At 52.8% G+C, this 17,694-nt stretch overlaps 1 protein-coding gene across 3 annotated transcripts in view; it reads left to right on the forward strand.

The window, feature by feature from the left end:
* Window positions 1-17,694, forward strand: part of NUP155 (nucleoporin 155) — a 71,854-nt gene that overhangs the window by 21,190 nt on the left and 32,970 nt on the right. For 2 of the 3 annotated variants that reach the window (XM_040420957.1, XM_040420958.1), the window contains exons 10-16: window positions 5,438-5,535; window positions 6,544-6,696; window positions 6,791-6,891; window positions 14,440-14,610; window positions 14,691-14,801; window positions 15,570-15,664; window positions 15,754-15,842. In XM_040420957.1, coding sequence (XP_040276891.1) covers window positions 5,438-5,535; window positions 6,544-6,696; window positions 6,791-6,891; window positions 14,440-14,610; window positions 14,691-14,801; window positions 15,570-15,664; window positions 15,754-15,842 — 818 coding nt within the window. The remainder of the gene's footprint in view (window positions 1-5,437; window positions 5,536-6,543; window positions 6,697-6,790; window positions 6,892-14,439; window positions 14,611-14,690; window positions 14,802-15,569; window positions 15,665-15,753; window positions 15,843-17,694) is intronic. The other variant, XM_040420959.1, reaches the window with a different exon arrangement.

Raw genomic sequence — 17,694 nt, forward strand, 5'->3', positions numbered from 1 at the left:
GCCGCCTACCCCGCAGGACGCCACTCTTGCTGTCGCGCCCTCCGGGTCCATCGCTTCTGCCGCTGCGGCGGGTTCACCCTCTCTTAGTGACCCTTCCCGAGCTAGGCACTCTCAGAAGCGTTTTAGAGTAGAGCGAGCCTCCTCCTCGGATGCCTCCCTCTCCCCGCCACGCGTGCGCACTCAGACGAGCCTCTCCTCTCCAAAGGATTCGCTCTCTGAAGGTGAATTGGCGGTTTCAGATTTGGAAATGGACTCGGCCCTGCCGTCCAAGCTAGCCTCAGCGATGAGTCAGCTCATCTCTGATATTCGTGACACCTTTAAGGTGCAAGATGACCCCCCTAGCTCTGACGCAGCTAGCGTCTCCTTTATCAGACCCAGGCAGGCCTCAAAAGTTTTTCCAATCCACTCTGATTTCTCCTCCGTGGTGTCTAAGGCTTGGGCTCGCCCGGACGCCCGTTTTGTCAACCCCAAGAAGCTGGACATTTGCTATCCTTTTCCGGCCGATGTCGTGGCCACCTGGTCGTCCCCACCCAAGGTGGACCCCCCTGTGGCCCGTTTGTCAAAGAACACGGCCATCCCTGTTCCCGACGGGTCCTCTCTTCAGTCAGCGGAGGACCGTCGCATGGAGACCCTGTCCAAGGGCATTTTTGCTGCCTCCGGTTCTGCCCTCAGACCGGTTTTTGCCTCTGCTTGGGCAGGTAAAGCAATCTCTGCTTGGGGTGCGCAGCTGGAACAGGAGTTGGACTCGGACGTCCCCATCCAGGACCTACGTTCCTTGGCCCAGCTTATTATTCGGGCCGGGAATTTTGTTTGTGAGGCCTCCCTTGATGCGGGAGCCCTTATTGCACGCTCCTCCGCCCTGGCGGTTTCCGTCAGGAGGGAGCTCTGGCTGAAGGTTTGGAAAGCGGACGCTGCCTCCAAACGTTCCTTGGCGGGGCTACCGTTTGCGGGTTCCCGCCTTTTCGGGGTCCGCCTAGACGAGCTTATTTCGGAGGCCACGGGTGGTAAAAGCACCCATCTTCCTCAACCCCAAGCCAGGGGCGCCCCCCGCGGACGCCCTGGTGCGTCTCGTTTTCGGTCCTCCCGCAGGAACTCTGGGGCTCCCCCCGCAGCTGCCGCTTCGGCCCCTCCCCAGGATAAGCGTAGGAAGCCGTTTTTTCGGGCGCAGCCCTCCTGGCGCAGGCCGCAGGCTGCCCGCACACCCGCAGCAAAGCAGTCCTCTGCCTGAAGGCGCGCCCCCACCCACCCGGGTGGGGGGCCGGCTCCTCCTTTTCAGGGACGTCTGGATGGCTCACGTCTCCGACGCCTGGGCTCTCGAAATTGTGTCCTCCGGATACAAAATCGAATTCGCGTCCTTCCCTCCAGATCGGTTCTTTCGCTCCCGCCCGCCGCGGGACCCGAAAAGCGCGGCTGCGTTCTCCGCGGCTGTTCAAGCCTTACTGGACAGAGGGGTGATTACCCCCGTTCCTCTAGAGGAAAGGTTCCAAGGGTTCTATTCAAACCTCTTTGTAGTTCCCAAGAAGGGAGGTTCGGTGCGGCCCATTTTGGACCTCAAAAAGCTCAACCGTTTTCTCCTCCTTCGACGGTTTCTGATGGAGTCCCTCCGTTCCGCGGTGGCTTCCCTGGAGCGGGGAGACTTCATGTCTTCCATCGATATACAGGATGCCTACCTCCATGTTCCGGTAGCCCGGTGTCATCATCGCTTCCTCCGATTCGCCGTGGGGGACCTCCACTTCCAATTTGTCGCCCTTCCCTTTGGGCTGGCAACAGCCCCCCGGGTGTTCACCAAGGTCCTGGCCCCGGTTTTGGCCTTACTCCGTTCCAGGGGTGTTTTTCTGCTACCGTACTTGGACGATATCCTCATCAAGGCTCCGTCCCTTTCTCAAGCGGTTGCCAGCGTGGATCTCACTCTAGAGACTCTGGCGATGTTCGGTTGGGTCATCAACTTCCCCAAGTCCTCCCTTCCCCCCTCCAGACAACTGGTCTTCCTGGGAATGCTTTTAGACACGGGAGCGGCGGAGGTACGTCTTCCCTCGGAAAAACGATTGACCCTCCGCCGGGCGATTCGGGGTCTCCTTCTCCACCGTCGACCGTCCTTCCGCTTCTGCATGCGGGTCTTGGGGCAGATGGTTGCCTGCTTCGAGGCGATCCCATTTGCGCAGTTTCACTCCCGCCCTCTCCAACGGGCGATCCTCTCCTCCTGGGACAAATCGCCGCAGTCTCTGGATCATCCCTTCCATCTATCGCCTCCGGTGCGGTCATCTCTCCGCTGGTGGTTACAGTCCCCTCTTCTGGGCAGGTCCTTTCTGCCGCTCAACTGGTTGGTGGTTACAACCGATGCCAGTCTCTTGGGCTGGGGAGGCGTGTTTCCTCCCCGATCCGTCCAGGGCATTTGGTCTCCATCGGAGTCCAAACTCTCGATCAATGTCCTGGAGCTGAGAGCGGCCCTTCTGTCTCTGCGACACTGGACTCATCTGCTGAAGGGTCATCCAGTTCGTGTGCAATCGGACAACGCCACGGCCGTGGCATACATAAACCACCAGGGGGGCACTCGCAGCGCTGCAGCGATGCGGGAGGTCACCAGCATTCTCCGTTGGGCGGAAGCCCACGTCCCGGCTCTATCGGCAATTTTTATTCCAGGGGTGGACAATTGGGCGGCGGACTTCCTCAGTCGCACCACTGTCGACCCCGGCGAGTGGTCTCTTCACCCGGAGGTATTCGAGGCCATTTGCCTTCGTTGGGGCATGCCGGACGTGGACCTCATGGCCTCCAAGTTCAATCACAAGGTCCCCGCCTATCTGTCCAGGGCCAGGGATCCGGGAGCTTGCGGAGCCGACGCCCTCGTTCGTCCTTGGCGAGGCTTCGCGCGTCCGTACATATTCCCTCCCATCCCACTCCTGCCCAAGGTCCTTCGGAAGATCGCGGCGGAGGGCGTCTCGGTGATTCTGGTCGCTCCGGACTGGCCCCGCCGGTCTTGGTATGCCGACCTCATGCTGCTCCTGGCAGACGCGCCCTGGCCGCTGCCCGCCAGGGAAGATCTTCTCTCTCAGGGACCGATCTTCCACCCGCGTTTAAGGTCCCTACGTTTGACGGCGTGGTTGTTGAGACCACCGTCTTGACACGTAGGGGTTTTTCTACGGACGTCGTCCGCACCATGATCCGTGCCCGCAAGCCGTCCTCTTCTAGGATCTATTATAGGACCTGGAGGACCTATTTGGGGTTCTGTGCCGATCTGGGGATTCCTCCGCTCCGCTTTTTTCTCCCCACTGTTTTGTCCTTCCTGCAGAGCGGACTCGCCCAGGGTCTGGGTCTTAGTTCTTTGAAGGGTCAGGTGTCTGCGCTGTCCATCTTGTTTCAGCGCCCACTGGCCCCCCTTGGTCCTGTCAAGACCTTCCTTCAGGGCGTGGCTCACGCGGTTCCCCCGTACCGCCCTCCGGTACCGCCCTGGGACCTGAACCTGGTTCTCTCAGCGCTCCAGGCTTCTCCTTTCGAGCCTCTGCGGACGGTTTCCTTGCGACTTTTGTCCTGCAAGGTTATTTTCCTTGTGGCCGTCACCTCTCTTCGGAGGGTGTCCGAATTGGCTGCTCTCTCCTGTCTGGAACCTTTCCTAGTGTTCCACCAGGACAAGGTGGTCCTTCGTCCGGTCCCTTCCTTCCTTCCTAAGGTGGTCTCCGCCTTTCATCTGAACGAGGACATCGTTCTCCCCTCTTTGTGTCCTTCCCCTTCCCACCCCCGGGAGAGGGAGCTTCATCGCCTGGACGTTGTCAGGGCGCTCAAGGTTTACCTGGAGGTAACCAGCTCTTTCAGGCGTACTGACTCGCTCTTTGTGGTTCCGGAGGGGTCGCGCAGAGGGATGGCGGCATCCAGGGTTGCTATCGCCCGTTTTGTCAAGATGGCTGTTACTGAGGCTTATCTCGCCAAGGGCAAGGTTCCGCCCCTCGGTGTTACCGCTCACTCCACTAGAGCGGTCGGGGCTTCCTGGGCTCAGAGGAATCGGGCTTCTACGGAGCAGATTTGCAAGGCGGCCACTTGGTCCTCCTTGCACACCTTCACCAAGTTCTACAGGGTGCATACTCATGCGTCGGCTGACGCTGCTTTAGGCCGTCTGGTGTTGCAGGCGGCAGTTGATTGATGCCTCCGGTGTTGGTCTAGTTTGTTCTGGTCCCTCCCTTCTGGGACTGCTCTGGAACGTCCCATGGTTTCCTGTGTCCCCCAAGGAATATGGGCGAGAAAAGGAGACTTTTGTATTACTTACCAGTAAAGTCTCTTTCTCGCTCTTCCTTGGGGGACACAGCACCCGCCCTTCATTTGGGTTTACAGTTGTGGTTCCGGCTTGGTTGCCCCCGTTGGGGCTTGACAGTTCCTTTTTTCCGGTTGGTGGTTATCTTTCACTACTTGGACACGCAACTGGTAGTCTCTCTCTCCAGGCTGAAGGGTATAGCTGATGGAGGAGGGGCTTACAGCTTTCACTTAGTGTCACGCCTCCTAGGGAGCAGAGCTATACCCATGGTTTCCTGTGTCCCCCAAGGAAGAGCGAGAAAGAGACTTTACTGGTAAGTAATACAAAAGTCTCCTTTTTTAATGCTGTTAATGTACCGCATTAAAATGTATTGTCTCTGTGGAGCCAAAGTTCGTATCGCCCAAAGTTGCGCCAGACTTGTGTGAATTACTACTGTATTCATATCTGCATATTTAAAAACCTTTTGAAATAGAAGTCCGAAGTCGGCTTTGGTACTGGCTGGTACTTCGGATTCAAGCCTATCTGAAATGACGCAACCCCTTTAAGTGACCTTGAGGCCAGTTTCTGATTAGTGGGGTTTCTGAGCACTTATGTTGCACTTTGGCCCCTTTTAGTTTCTTTCTGTACAGCAGCACTGCGGAGCGCCCCTCTGCAGGGAACTGCGTCCTGACCTAGTCCCTTGAATTGACTTGCACAGCTGGGGTGCCACTGTACATGGGTAAAACCGTGAAGGGCATGCAGCACTATTTCAGCGGTGCGTCCCCTCAGTTCTCAGGATCATTAGAGGTCTGCCAGCATTTTTTACGATGGGAATACCTCTTAAAGGGAGCCAGTCATCCACTTAATGCTGCAATCCCTGAGGGCAGTATAACATGGTGACATACACTCTGAACTCGTTGCAGGTGGGACCCGGAGTACAGTCATGGCTGCCTGGTTTTTGTGTGAGCTCCTCCTGTCTGCTGGTAATTGGCAGTTGCCTCCAGGGGGAGCCCAAATTGTGAGGATTATAACGCTGGTTGTTGTCAGCCGCTACATTCTAGCTCATGGGTGCCGGACCACTGGAATCAGCAGATATGTCTCTGTCCAGTGAGGGCAACGTAAAGTTTGACCGGTTCCCTTTCAGCGTGTCTCCCAAGTTCACCCTGCAATATAGTTACCAGAATTTCATGTTGACCTTTTTTTTTTTTTCCTGTTTAGGACAATAGATCGTTCGGTTTTCAAACCGATTGTTCAGATTGCTGTTATTGAAAAATCAGAATCGGTAAATTGTCACCTACTGGCTGTTACTCATGCAGGTAAGTTAAGCAGTCTGTATGTTGTGGAATAATAGCTTTTCATTCATTAAAGGCAGAAGAGATAGACCGCAGTCACCTCTGCTGAATCTCAGCCGGGAGGGTCAGGGGATCCCGTGCACTCCAAATAGTTTTCGGGTTCCCAGAGGTATCTCGTACCTGACAGACATTTAACGGATGTGCTCTAGATATGTGTTATGTGGGGAAGTTTCAGTAAATGTTAGAACTCGCATCTAGCATGGTATTTGCAATGCACTTTAATTTGCACAGGAAGGCACAGATTTTATTTGGATCCTTGTGGTAAGTTCAGACGTCAAGGATTTCATTGAGATTTGCTACACAGAATTTTCATGGCAAATCTGCTTAAAATTACAGCACAGTGTAAGTCAGTGGAGTTTTGCTCACGCTGTGTACATTCTGCTAATTTTTTTTATATATTTTTTTTTTTTACATGCAGATTTCTTTTGCCTTCCATTTTGAGATCTACAACCGGTTCATTAAATTAATTTTGGATTTTGTGCAGATTTGCTGCAGATTTGTCCCATCGAGTTCAGTGGTGTTCGAAAATCTGCATCTAAGGCTACATTCAAACGACCGTATGTGTTTTGCGGTCCACAAATTGCGGATCCGCAAAACACAGGTACCAGCCCGTGTGCGTTCTGCAATTTGCGGACTGCACATGGCCGTCACTCTTAAAAAAAATGCCTATTGTCCGCAATTGCGGACAAGAATAGAACATGATCTATACTTTTTGCCGGGCAGCGGAACGGAACAATGGATGCGGACAGCACACTGTGTGCTGTCCGCATCTTTTGCGGCCCCATTGAAATGAATGCGGACTCATTCATACGGTCGTGTGAATGAGCCCTAAATCCACAAAATAGAAGTCGTTTGGATTTAGATGCAGATCTGGGGGAATCTAAATCAGTGTCAAAATCCACATGCAGACTTCATCCGCATAAAAAAAAATTGTGATGTGTGAACTTAGCCTTTAATATCCTTGTGTTCCAGGTGTCCGCCTCTACTTCAGCACCGTTCCATTTAGACAGCCTGCAGCTCGCCCCTGCATGTTGTCTCTGGTGCACGTCCGCTTACCGCCTGGATTTTCTGCCTCCTCCACAGTGGAGAAACCATCAAAAGTCCACAAAGCCCTTTATAACGATGGTGAGTCATTGAGAGAAGGTCTGCAGCGCTGTGTATTCAGTTTCCGCTTTATCCAATTCTGGATTAATTTTATCTTTATTGGACCATTTTCTAGGTGTTTTGCTTATGGCTGCTTCTGAAGATGAAGATCATGACATACTATGGTGCATCAATCACGACTCCTTTCCTTTTCAAAGGCCACTGATGGAGATGCAGGTGAACGCAATGTTATATCATTTGCCATTAAAGCGATCTTGCGCTGATCCATTTATTAATCTTTTTTAATCTAATTAATAAAATAAGTGTTATGTGCCTTTTTAGTAGCTTAATTTTCTTGTAGGCTTCTGATTCCATTTGTTTTAAAATAGGATAGAGTAGGAGGAGATTTTAATTGTTGCTCTCCTTTACTTCCTCCCTGCTCCTTTCACCTGCACTCCTGTGATTACAGAAGCATTGGCAGTTATTCAGACAGGCAGTCTCTTTCTGCAATGCAAGGAGGGAGAGGTGACAAGTGTACCGTGAGCTTAGGAGGATTGTATAATCAGAGAATGGACAGCAGCTCTACTGTATGCGAGACGAGACAGACAATACCAGCAACCTCCATTTAGTAAATTAGAAGGGAGGAGAAGTAATTACATAATATTTGTAAGTGGGCACTTTTTCTTTCACTGGATGTGCACTTTAAGTGTTCTTCCATTTATAAACGACCTTTCTCGCCCATATTCCTTGGGGGACACAGGAAACCATGGGTATAGCTCTGCTCCCTAGGAGGCGTGACACTAAGTGAAAGCTGTAAGCCCCTCCTCCATCAGCTATACCCTTCAGCCTGGAGAGAGAGACTGCCAGTTTTTTGCTTAGTGTCCAAGGAGGCAAGACACTCCCTGCTTAGGCAGGGTTGCTTTCCTATAATTTTTTATTTTTTGCGTTATTTGTTGTTTTTAATTCTGTTTTTTTCTACTTGCAGGGACAACAGAGGCGCACTAGACCCCTCTGTTTCTCCCGGGGTTGAGTTGCGCCAGTGTCGGTAATGCCGCACTGCCGCCTCCCCCACAGAAGACAAGGTGGACCAGGGCAGCCTCGCTCCCCTGCGTCCCGCCAGCTCAAGGGTCGCCCGCACGCCAAGTCCCTCCGCCGGCTTCCTGCCACTGCGGTGCCAGTAGCTGAAGGGGCGACCCTGCTGGACGGATTGAGGGTGAAGACAGCGGATGGTGAGAGTGGCTGCTCCAGCCCCCCCCCCCCCCCCTTTTCCTCTCCCTCCCACCGCTGCTACGTCTATGCTTGAAGACTCAAGCGTTTTTTCCATACATCATCAACTCCCCCCCCCCCCCCATAGGCATAACTGGGCCGGCAACTTTTACCGGGCATCATTTGGGGGGGACTTCGGTCTTCTCCAGCGGCAGGGCATCAGGGGGACGGCTGTGGGCAGGAGGCCGTCTTCCACATCAAGGCGCGGCCGGGGCCGCTTACTTGGCGCGAACGGCGCCATTTTAGCTTGGCCGGCACTTCATCCTTCTCGGGGGTTAAATCATTTTGCCGCGCGCGCGCGGCTCTGCCTTCTCCTTCAGCGCGGCAGGGGGGGGCGGAGCTTCCTACATGCGCTCCGCTGCTTCCTGTTTCGTCGGGCTCCACATCTCTAGTGCTGCGTGGAATCCTCTCTGCCGTCCGATCCTGAAGCTCTTCATCTCCGTGCCTGCTGCCACTCCTCCACAGCCTCCTTCAGTCTGCTGCCCTTACTGCTGCCGCTTGCGCTGTCCGCGGGTCTGGTAGGACTGTTAACTCCCTCCGTGCCACCAGTGCTGCTGCCTGGGTGTAATCACTGGCCCCCCCCCCTTTTAAGCGCAACATTTTTTCCACCATGTCAGACCCTTCTGCAGCCGCCAAGCCTTGGTACCATGCCTGTACCGCTTGTAGGGAACCCTTTCCCCGGGGGCAGTCTGATCCGCACTGTCCTGCATGCCGGGCTCCACCGCAGCCTCAGTCGCCCGATGTGACGCTCCCTGCTTCCTCTGACCCGCCTGACTGGGCTAGATCCCTGTCCCAGGCCGTGGAAAGCCTCACCCATGTCGTGGGCTGCCTAATAGACAGGCCGCCTACCCCGCAGGATGCCACTCTTACTGTCGCACCCTCCGGGTCCACCGCTTCTGCCGCTGCGGCGGGTTCACCCTCTCTTAGTGACCCTTCCCGAGCTAGGCACTCTCAGAAGCGTTTTAGAGTAGAGCGAGCCTCCTCCTCGGATGCCTCTCTCTCTCCGCCACGCGTGCGCACTCAGACGGGCCTCTCCTCTCCAAAGGATTCGCCCTCTGAAGGTGAATTGGCGGCTTCGGATTTGGAAATGGACTCGGCCCTGCCGTCCAAGCTAGCCTCAGCGATGGGTCAACTCATCTCTGATATTCGTGACACCTTTAAGGTGCAAGATGACCCCCCTAGCTCTGACGCAGCTAGCGTCTTTTTTATCAGACCCAAGCAGGCCTCCAAAGTCTTTCCAATCCACTCTGATTTCTCCTCCGTGGTGTCTAAGGCTTGGGCTCGCCCGGACGCCCGTTTTGTCAATCCCAAGAAGCTGGATATTTGCTATCCTTTTCCAGCCGATGTTGTGGCCACCTTTTCGTCCCCACCCAAGGTGGACCCCCCCTGTGGCCCGTCTGTCAAAGAACACGGCCATCCCTGTTCCCGACGGGTCCTCTCTTCAGTCAGCGGAGGACCGTCGCATGGAGACCCTTTCCAAGGGCATTTTTGCTGCCTCCGGTTCTGCCCTCAGACCGGTTTTTGCTTCTGCCTGGGCAGGTAAAGCAATCTCTGCTTGGGGTGTGCAGCTGGAGCAGGAGTTGGACTCGGACGTCCCCATCCAGGACCTACGTTCCTTGGCCCAGCTTATTGTTCGGGCTGGGAATTTTGTTTGCGAGGCCTCCCTTGATGCGGGAGCCCTTATAGCACGCTCCTCCGCCCTGGCCGTTTCCGTCAGGAGGGAACTCTGGCTGAAGGTTTGGAAAGCGGACCCTGCCTCCAAACGTTCCTTGGCGGGGCTACCTTTTGCGGGTTCCCGCCTTTTCGGGGTCCGCCTAGACAAGCTTATTTCGGAGGCCACGGGTGGTAAAAGCACCCATCTTCCTCAACCCCAAGCCAGGGGCGCCCCCCGCGGACGCCCTGGTGCGTCTCGTTTTCGGTCCTCCCGCAGGACCTCTGGGGCTCCCCCCGCAGCTGCCGCTTCGGCCCCTCCCCAGGATAAGCGTAGGAAGCCGTTTTTTCGGGCGCAGCCCTTCTGGCGCAGGCCGCAGGCTGCCCGCACACCCGCAGCAAAGCAGTCCTCTGCCTGAAGGTGCGCCCCCACCCACCCGGGTGGGGGGCCGGCTCCTCCTTTTCAGGGACGTCTGGATGGCTCACGTCTCCGACGCCTGGGCTCTCGAAATTGTGTCTTCTGGATACAAAATCGAATTCGCGTCCTTCCCTCCAGATCGGTTCTTTCGCTCCCGCCCGCCGCGGGACCCGAAAAGCGCTGCCGCGTTCTCCGCGGCTGTTCAAGCCTTACTGGACAGGGGGGTGATTACCCCCGTTCCTCTAGAGGAAAGGTTCCAAGGGTTCTATTCGAACCTCTTTGTAGTTCCCAAGAAGGGAGGTTCGGTGCGGCCCATTTTGGACCTCAAAAGGCTCAACCGTTTTCTCCTCCTTCGACGGTTTCGGATGGAGTCCCTCCGTTCCGCGGTGGCTTCCCTGGAGCGGGGAGATTTCATGTCTTCCATCGATATACAGGATGCCTACCTCCATGTTCCGGTAGCCCGGTGTCACCATCGCTTCCTCCGATTCGCCGTGGGGGACCTTCACTTCCAATTTGTCGCCCTTCCCTTTGGGCTGGCAACAGCCCCCCGGGTGTTCACCAAGGTCCTGGCCCCGGTTTTGGCCTTACTCCGCTCCAGGGGTGTTTTTCTGCTACCGTACTTGGACGATATCCTCATCAAGGCTCCGTCCCTTTCTCAAGCGGTTGCCAGCGTGGATCTCACTCTAGAGACCCTGGCGAGGTTCGGTTGGGTCATCAACTTCCCCAAGTCCTCCCTTCCCCCCTCCAGACAACTGGTCTTCCTGGGAATGCTTTTAGACACGGGAGCGGCGGAGGTACGTCTTCCCTCGGAAAAACGACTGACCCTCCGTCGGGCGATTCGGGGTCTCCTTCTCCACCATCGACCGTCCTTCCGCTTCTGCATGCGGGTCTTGGGGCAGATGGTTGCCTGCTTCGAGGCGATCCCATTTGCGCAGTTTCACTCCCGCCCTCTCCAACGGGCGATCCTCTCCTCCTGGGACAAATCGCCGGAGTCTCTGGACCATCCCTTCCGTCTATCGCCTCCGGTGCGGTCATCTCTCCGCTGGTGGTTACAGGCCCCTCTTCTGGGCAAGTCCTTTCTGCCGCTCAACTGGTTGGTGGTTACAACCGATGCCAGTCTCTTGGGCTGGGGAGGCGTGTTTCCTCCCCGATCCGTCCAGGGCATTTGGTCTCCATCGGAGTCCAAACTCTCGAAAAATGTCCTGGAGCTGAGAGCGGCCCTTCTGTCTCTGCGACACTGGACTCATCTGCTGAGGGGTCATCCAGTTCGTGTGCAATCGGACAACGCCACGGCCGTGGCGTACATAAACCACCAGGGGGGCACTCGCAGCGCTGCGGGAGGTCACCAGCATTCTCCGTTGGGCGGAAGCCCACGTCCCGGCTCTATCTGCAATTTTTATTCCAGGGGTGGACAATTGGGCGGCGGACTTCCTCAGTCGCACCACCGTCGACCCCGGCGAGTGGTCTCTTCACCCGGAGGTGTTCGAGGCCATTTGCCTTCGTTGGGGCATGCCGGACGTGGACCTCATGGCCTCCAAGTTCAATCACAAGGTCCCCGCCTATCTGTCCAGGGCCAGGGATCCGGGAGCTTGCGGAGCCGACGCCCTCGTTCTTCCTTGGCGAGGCTTCGCGCGTCCATACATATTCCCTCCCATCCCACTCCTACCCAAGGTCCTTCGGAAGATCGCGGCGGAAGGCGTCTCGGTGATTCTGGTCGCTCCGGACTGGCCCCGCCGGTCTTGGTACGCCGACCTCATGCTGCTCCTAGCAGACGCGCCCTGGCCGCTGCCCGCCAGGGAAGATCTTCTCTCTCAGGGACCGATCTTCCACCCGCATTTAAGGTCCCTACGTTTGACGGCGTGGTTGTTGAGACCACCGTCCTGACACGTAGGGGTTTTTCTGCGGACGTCGTCCGCACCATGATCCGCGCCCGTAAGCCGTCCTCTTCTAGGATCTATTATAGGACCTGGAGGACCTATTTGGGGTTCTGTGCCGATCTGGGGATTCCTCCGCTCCGCTTTTCTCTCCCCACCGTTTTGTCCTTCCTTCAGAGTGGCCTTGCCCAAGGTCTGGGTCTTAGTTCTTTGAAGGGTCAGGTGTCTGCGCTGTCCATTTTGTTTCAGCGCCCACTGGCCCCCCTTGGTCCTGTCAAGACTTTCCTTCAGGGCGTGGCTCACGCGGTTCCTCCGTACCGCCCTCCGGTACCGCCCTGGGACCTGAACCTGGTTCTCTCAGCGCTCCAGGCTTCTCCTTTCGAGCCTCTGCGGACTGTTTCCTTGCGGCTTCTGTCCTGCAAGGTTATTTTCCTTGTAGCCGTCACCTCTCTTCGGAGGGTGTCCGAATTGGCTGCACTCTCCTGTCTGGAACCTTTCCTAGTGTTCCACCAGGACAAGGTGGTTCTTCGTCCGGTCCCTTCCTTCCTTCCTAAGGTGGTCTCCGCCTTTCATCTGAACGAGGACATCGTTCTCCCCTCCTTGTGTCCTTCCCCTTCCCACCCCCGGGAGAGGAAGCTTCATCGCCTGGACGTTGTCAGGGCGCTCAAGGTTTACCTGGAGGTAACCAGCTCTTTCAGGCGTACTGACTCGCTCTTTGTGGTTCCGGAGGGGTCGCGCAGAGGGATGGCGGCGTCCAAAGTTGCTATCGCCCGTTTTGTCAAGATGGCTGTTACTGAGGCTTATCTCGCCAAGGGCAAGGTTCCGCCCCTCGGTGTTACCGCTCATTCCACTAGAGCGGTCGGGGCTTCCTGGGCTCAGAGGAATCGGGCTTCTACGGAGCAGATTTGCAAGGCGGCCACTTGGTCCTCCTTGCACACCTTCACCAAGTTCTACAGGGTGCATACTCATGCGTCGGCTGACGCTGCTTTAGGCCGTCTGGTGTTGCAGGCGGCAGTTGATTGATGCCTCTGGGTGTTGGTCTAGTTTGTTCTGGTCCCTCCCTTCTGGGACTGCTCTGGAACGTCCCATGGTTTCCTGTGTCCCCCAAGGAATATGGGCGAGAAAAGGAGACTTTTGTATAACTTACCAGTAAAGTCTCTTTCTCGCTCTTCCTTGGGGGACACAGCACCCGCCCTTCATTTGGGTTTACAGTTGTGGTTCCGGCTTGGTTGCCCCCGTTGGGGCTTGACAGTTCTTTTTTCCGGTTGGTGGTTATCTTTCACTACTTGGACACGCAACTGGCAGTCTCTTCTCCAGGCTGAAGGGTATAGCTGATGGAGGAGGGGCTTACAGCTTTCACTTAGTGTCACGCCTCCTAGGGAGCAGAGCTATACCCATGGTTTCCTGTGTCCCCCAAGGAAGAGCGAGAAAGAGACTTTACTGGTAAGTTATACAAAAGTCTCCTTTTTATCAGTCGGTAGTACAGGTGAAGATAAGAAATTTTGTAATATCTTGATATGGAAAAATGCCTCTTTTTCCACTTACCAGACTGCACTGCTCTCTGTTCAATTTGTATGAATCACTTACTCTGAATTCACTGATGACATCCATACAGAGGAGAGAGATTTTCAGCTTCACTGAAGGATTAGGTTATTGATGCTGCCTATAGAAGTTTATAGGGAGGCAGAAGAGCAGCTGCAGGGAACGCAAACACAAAGAGCTGCTGCTACTTCTAAGTTTTGTATCTCACCCCAGAGCTGAATTTACTGCAACACTCAGTAGTGTACTGCTTCTGAGGGTGTGTTGTAGAGATATGAGGGCAGGATCCCTCGTGTGTGTGGGAGATCTCCACACCTCCTAGTGCAGGGATCAGCAACTTTCAGCACTCCATCTGCTGTGAAACTACAACTCCCAGCATGCAATAATGCTTGGCTGTTCTTCTAACTCCTATAAAAGTGAATGGAGCATCCCGGGAGTTGTAGTTTCAGAAAACCTGGAGTGCCGGAGGTTGCTGATCCCCCGACCTAGTGTCTTGCTTCCTATACCCTCTACATAGACTTCTATGGGCACCTGATCCCTCACTGAGTTCATAGTCCGTGTCATCTTGCAAATGGATTGTACTAGTGAATTGAGGGTGACGGATCAGTGCAGAAGAGGCACAGCAGAGCCTGATATGTGGAGAAAGAGGCATTTTTCTGTAATAAAATATTTTACAAAGTTTCTTATCTTTTCTTGTATTTATTGATTTATGAAAACTTCTCTGTAAGTGGAGGTACACTGTAAATTCCATAATAAAAACTTTTTTTTTTTTCACCTACCTAAACAAAATTGTCAAGAAACATTAAACAAACAGCTATATGAACTGCAAAATGGTGTCATTAGAAACTGCAACTTCTGCAAAAAAAAAGGCCATCGTAAGGCCACATCAATGGAAAAATAAAACGTTAGGGCTCTCTGAATGTGATGACGCAAAAATGAAAAAAATCCCTCTGGGTCTTAATGCCAAAATAGTCCTTAATGGGTTAACAGAAATGGTTTGAACTAATAGGTGGCTGCATATGCGCTTCCATTTTTCAGGTGACCGTAGCCGTGGACGGCCATTCTTGGACTCTTGCTTCTATTGATGAAGTGAAGGCTGAGAAAGTTATAACGCCGCTCAACAAGGATTTCATCCCGGTGACAGACCCTCCTGTGATGACACGGCAACACATTGTGCCCCCCAGGAAGTATGTGCTGCTCTCAGCTAAGGTCTGTGGTGGTTCCTGTAGTACTGAACTCCATATTAGGTGAATTACACATGGATGAGAACTCAACTTTGTGTATTGCAGGGAAGCCATATTTTCCACAAACTCCGGCCAGTAGACCAGCTCCGAAATCTTCTTGTCATCAGTACTGGAGGAGAAGGGGAAGATATTGAGCGTTTCTTTAAACTACACCAGGTACTTTTTTTTTGTTTTTCATTTTAGGCCTCATTCTAAGACTAAAAGGTATATTCGCATTCGTAGAAACGCCGATTGCACACACTCGTTCATCAGGCAATCCAGATCCTTCAGCATGCTGAAAGGATCAGGATTTGTCGGTGGCAGAACGCGCTGTCCAATTACGATCTGCCGCTGGGAAACCACTGTAGAGCATGGGGATGAGCGATGGAATAGTGATCACTCCTCCCCATGTTGCTGCGGAGATCGCTGCATGTAATAGCAGCGGTCTCCTCATCAAGAGAACAGGCGATCCCTCCCGACAATCGTCTGTGTGATCGGGGTGTCTAATACACCCGTAAGTCCGCTTGAAAACAGCATGTGGTATGTGTACTTACTCTGCCCCTCACCCTTCTCAATGAAGTCGATGGGGAAAAGGCACAACCCCTAGAGTATGCTGTAGGATTATTAAAACCGCAGCCTGATCTTCAACTGCAGCATAAAAATTGCGATGTGTAAATGAAAAATGACTGACTGCCACTGGTGCAGCGGGAAAGGAAAGTTATGTCCAAACCTACAAACTAATGATGAAATCTAGAACATAAGTGCATACGTATTAATCTTTAAGACTTTCTACAAGCTCCCGAAGAAAAGTCTTACACCCCTTGCTTATGTCATACAGAATTCACTGCAAAATCTGCCTATTACTGGAGATTTTGCAGTGAATTTATTTCAGAAAAATGAATTTTTTTTTTGTTTTTTATTTTAATGTTTGTCTTCTCCTTTAAGCAGGATCAGGCCTCGGCAACCTGTTTAATACTTGCGTGTTCTCATTCTGCTTCTGACCGGGAGATCTCGGTCTGGGCTACGCGGGCCTTTTTCAGGTAGTTACAGCATGTGTATAAAGTGGTTCTATAATAATTTACATTAACAGTCATTGAAAGAGTTAAATGACCCGCCTCTCTTACTATAGATATGGAGGGGAAGCTCAGATGAGAATTCAGCCTTCTCTCCCTACCCCCGCCAACGCCGGTGCAATGTTTGGTTCACCTCTGCTTGTCGGTAAGTATAAACCTTCTCATGCTGACCTAAAATGTTTGCGTATTATTAAGGGGTAGGGGCGGGGGGGGGGGAGGTCTCCGGGACATAAGAACATGGCTGCTCTCTTCCAGAAAGAGCAGCACACCCGTCTACAAGTAGTGTGGGGTTTTGAAGTTCAGCTTTGTTCACTTGTATGTGGAATAAGCTGCAATACCGGACACAGCCTATGGTCAGGTGCGGCACTAAAAAAAAGCAGCCATGTATGTCTAATCCTGGACAACTCCTTTAAGTATGCCCTCAGATACCTTTATGATACCCCTTCTCTGACGTAAGTTGGCTGTGATTGCACCACGCAGGCTTCCTGCTCTGCCGTCCACCTCTATTATTGAGAGCTTTCTGATTCCTTTTAGCTTTTTCCTCCTGCATTTGCCCAGGGAACTGTATGAGGCTCTCAGTAATAGTATTGTGTAGGGGGCAAGCAGGACAATCTGTGAGTTTCAGCTGTAGCCAATAGGAATTGTGATCAGAGAGGGGGGGGGGGGGTTACCGCCTAGTAACATGCGGTATTAAAAATGTCCCATGATTAATATAAAATATGGAAATCTAGCATCCTATAGTACATGGCAATATCTTTTTAACAAAGCTAGAACCAGCCCTGCACCTCACATGGATCCAGAGATATTCATTGCTCCAATTGCTCTGCTAGATTTATATCACGCTGGCAGCTCAAGGGGAGTGTCCTATCTCAGTGGGCGTCTCCTTTCTGCTGCAGCTCTCTGCCTATTACAGCTCAGGAGGCAGCTGAAGGATGAAACTGGGCATGCATGGCTACCTCAGTGAGCAGGGCAAAGAAATATGAAAAAAAGCAAACAGCAGGTGGTGCTATACAGATACATTTTATTGAATATCTCAGTGGCTATAATTATTTTTAATTACTTGTAATTACAAAAGTATTCAGATCCAGGTGCTAGTTTGAAAGCTGTAGAATTTTTATATTTTTTTTTTTCAAGGCTATGTACAACTTTTGAGGCTATTTTTTTATGATTTCATTTAATTTATTTTTAGCTAAAAATCATATTTTCAATTGGCCTTTATTAAAAAAATATTGAGCCGTTCTGTCACAAAGGGTTAACTGTTTTTCTAACTGTGTGACTGGTACTTTCACTTTGTGCTGGTCATCTAATAATCCTGATCTCTAAACTACTAAGAGGTCCTACTAAGCCACATTCTTATAAGTAAGATAAGAACTGAGCTATAATGAGTGTGTATAATGTCAGAGAGCAAAGACGAGGAGTCTGTCTTCTCCTGGACTGACAGAAAAGACAGAAAATCCACAGGCTGCTACTACAGCATCTCAGCTCTGTACAGAAAAAAGGATTCCATATTGTTAATAAAGACCAATTGGGGAAAAAAAAGACTTTCTCGCCCATATTCCTTGGGGGACACAGGAAACCATGGGTATAGCTCTGCTCCCTAGGAGGCGTGACACTAAGTGAAAGCTGTAAGCCCCTCCTCCATCAGCTATACCCTTCAGCCTGGAGAAGAGACTGCCAGTTTTTGCTTAGTGTCCAAGGAGGCAAGACACCCCCTGCTTATGCAGGGTTGTTTTCCTATGATTTTTTATTTTTACGTTATTTGTTGTTTTTAATTCGGTTTTTTTCTACTTACAGGGACAACAGAGGCGCATTAGACCCCTCTGTTTCTCCCGGGGTTGAGTTGCGCCAGTGCCGGTAATTCCGCACTGCCGCCTCCCCCACAGAAGACAAGGTGGACCAGGGCAGCCTCGCTCCCCTGCGTCCCGCCAGCTCAGGGTCGCCCGCACGCCAAGTCCCTCCCCCGGCTTCCTGCCACTGCGGTGCCAGGAGCTGAAGGG

Source organism: Bufo bufo, chromosome 2, assembly GCF_905171765.1.
Source record: "Bufo bufo chromosome 2, aBufBuf1.1, whole genome shotgun sequence".
Lineage (NCBI taxonomy): Eukaryota > Metazoa > Chordata > Amphibia > Anura > Bufonidae > Bufo > Bufo bufo.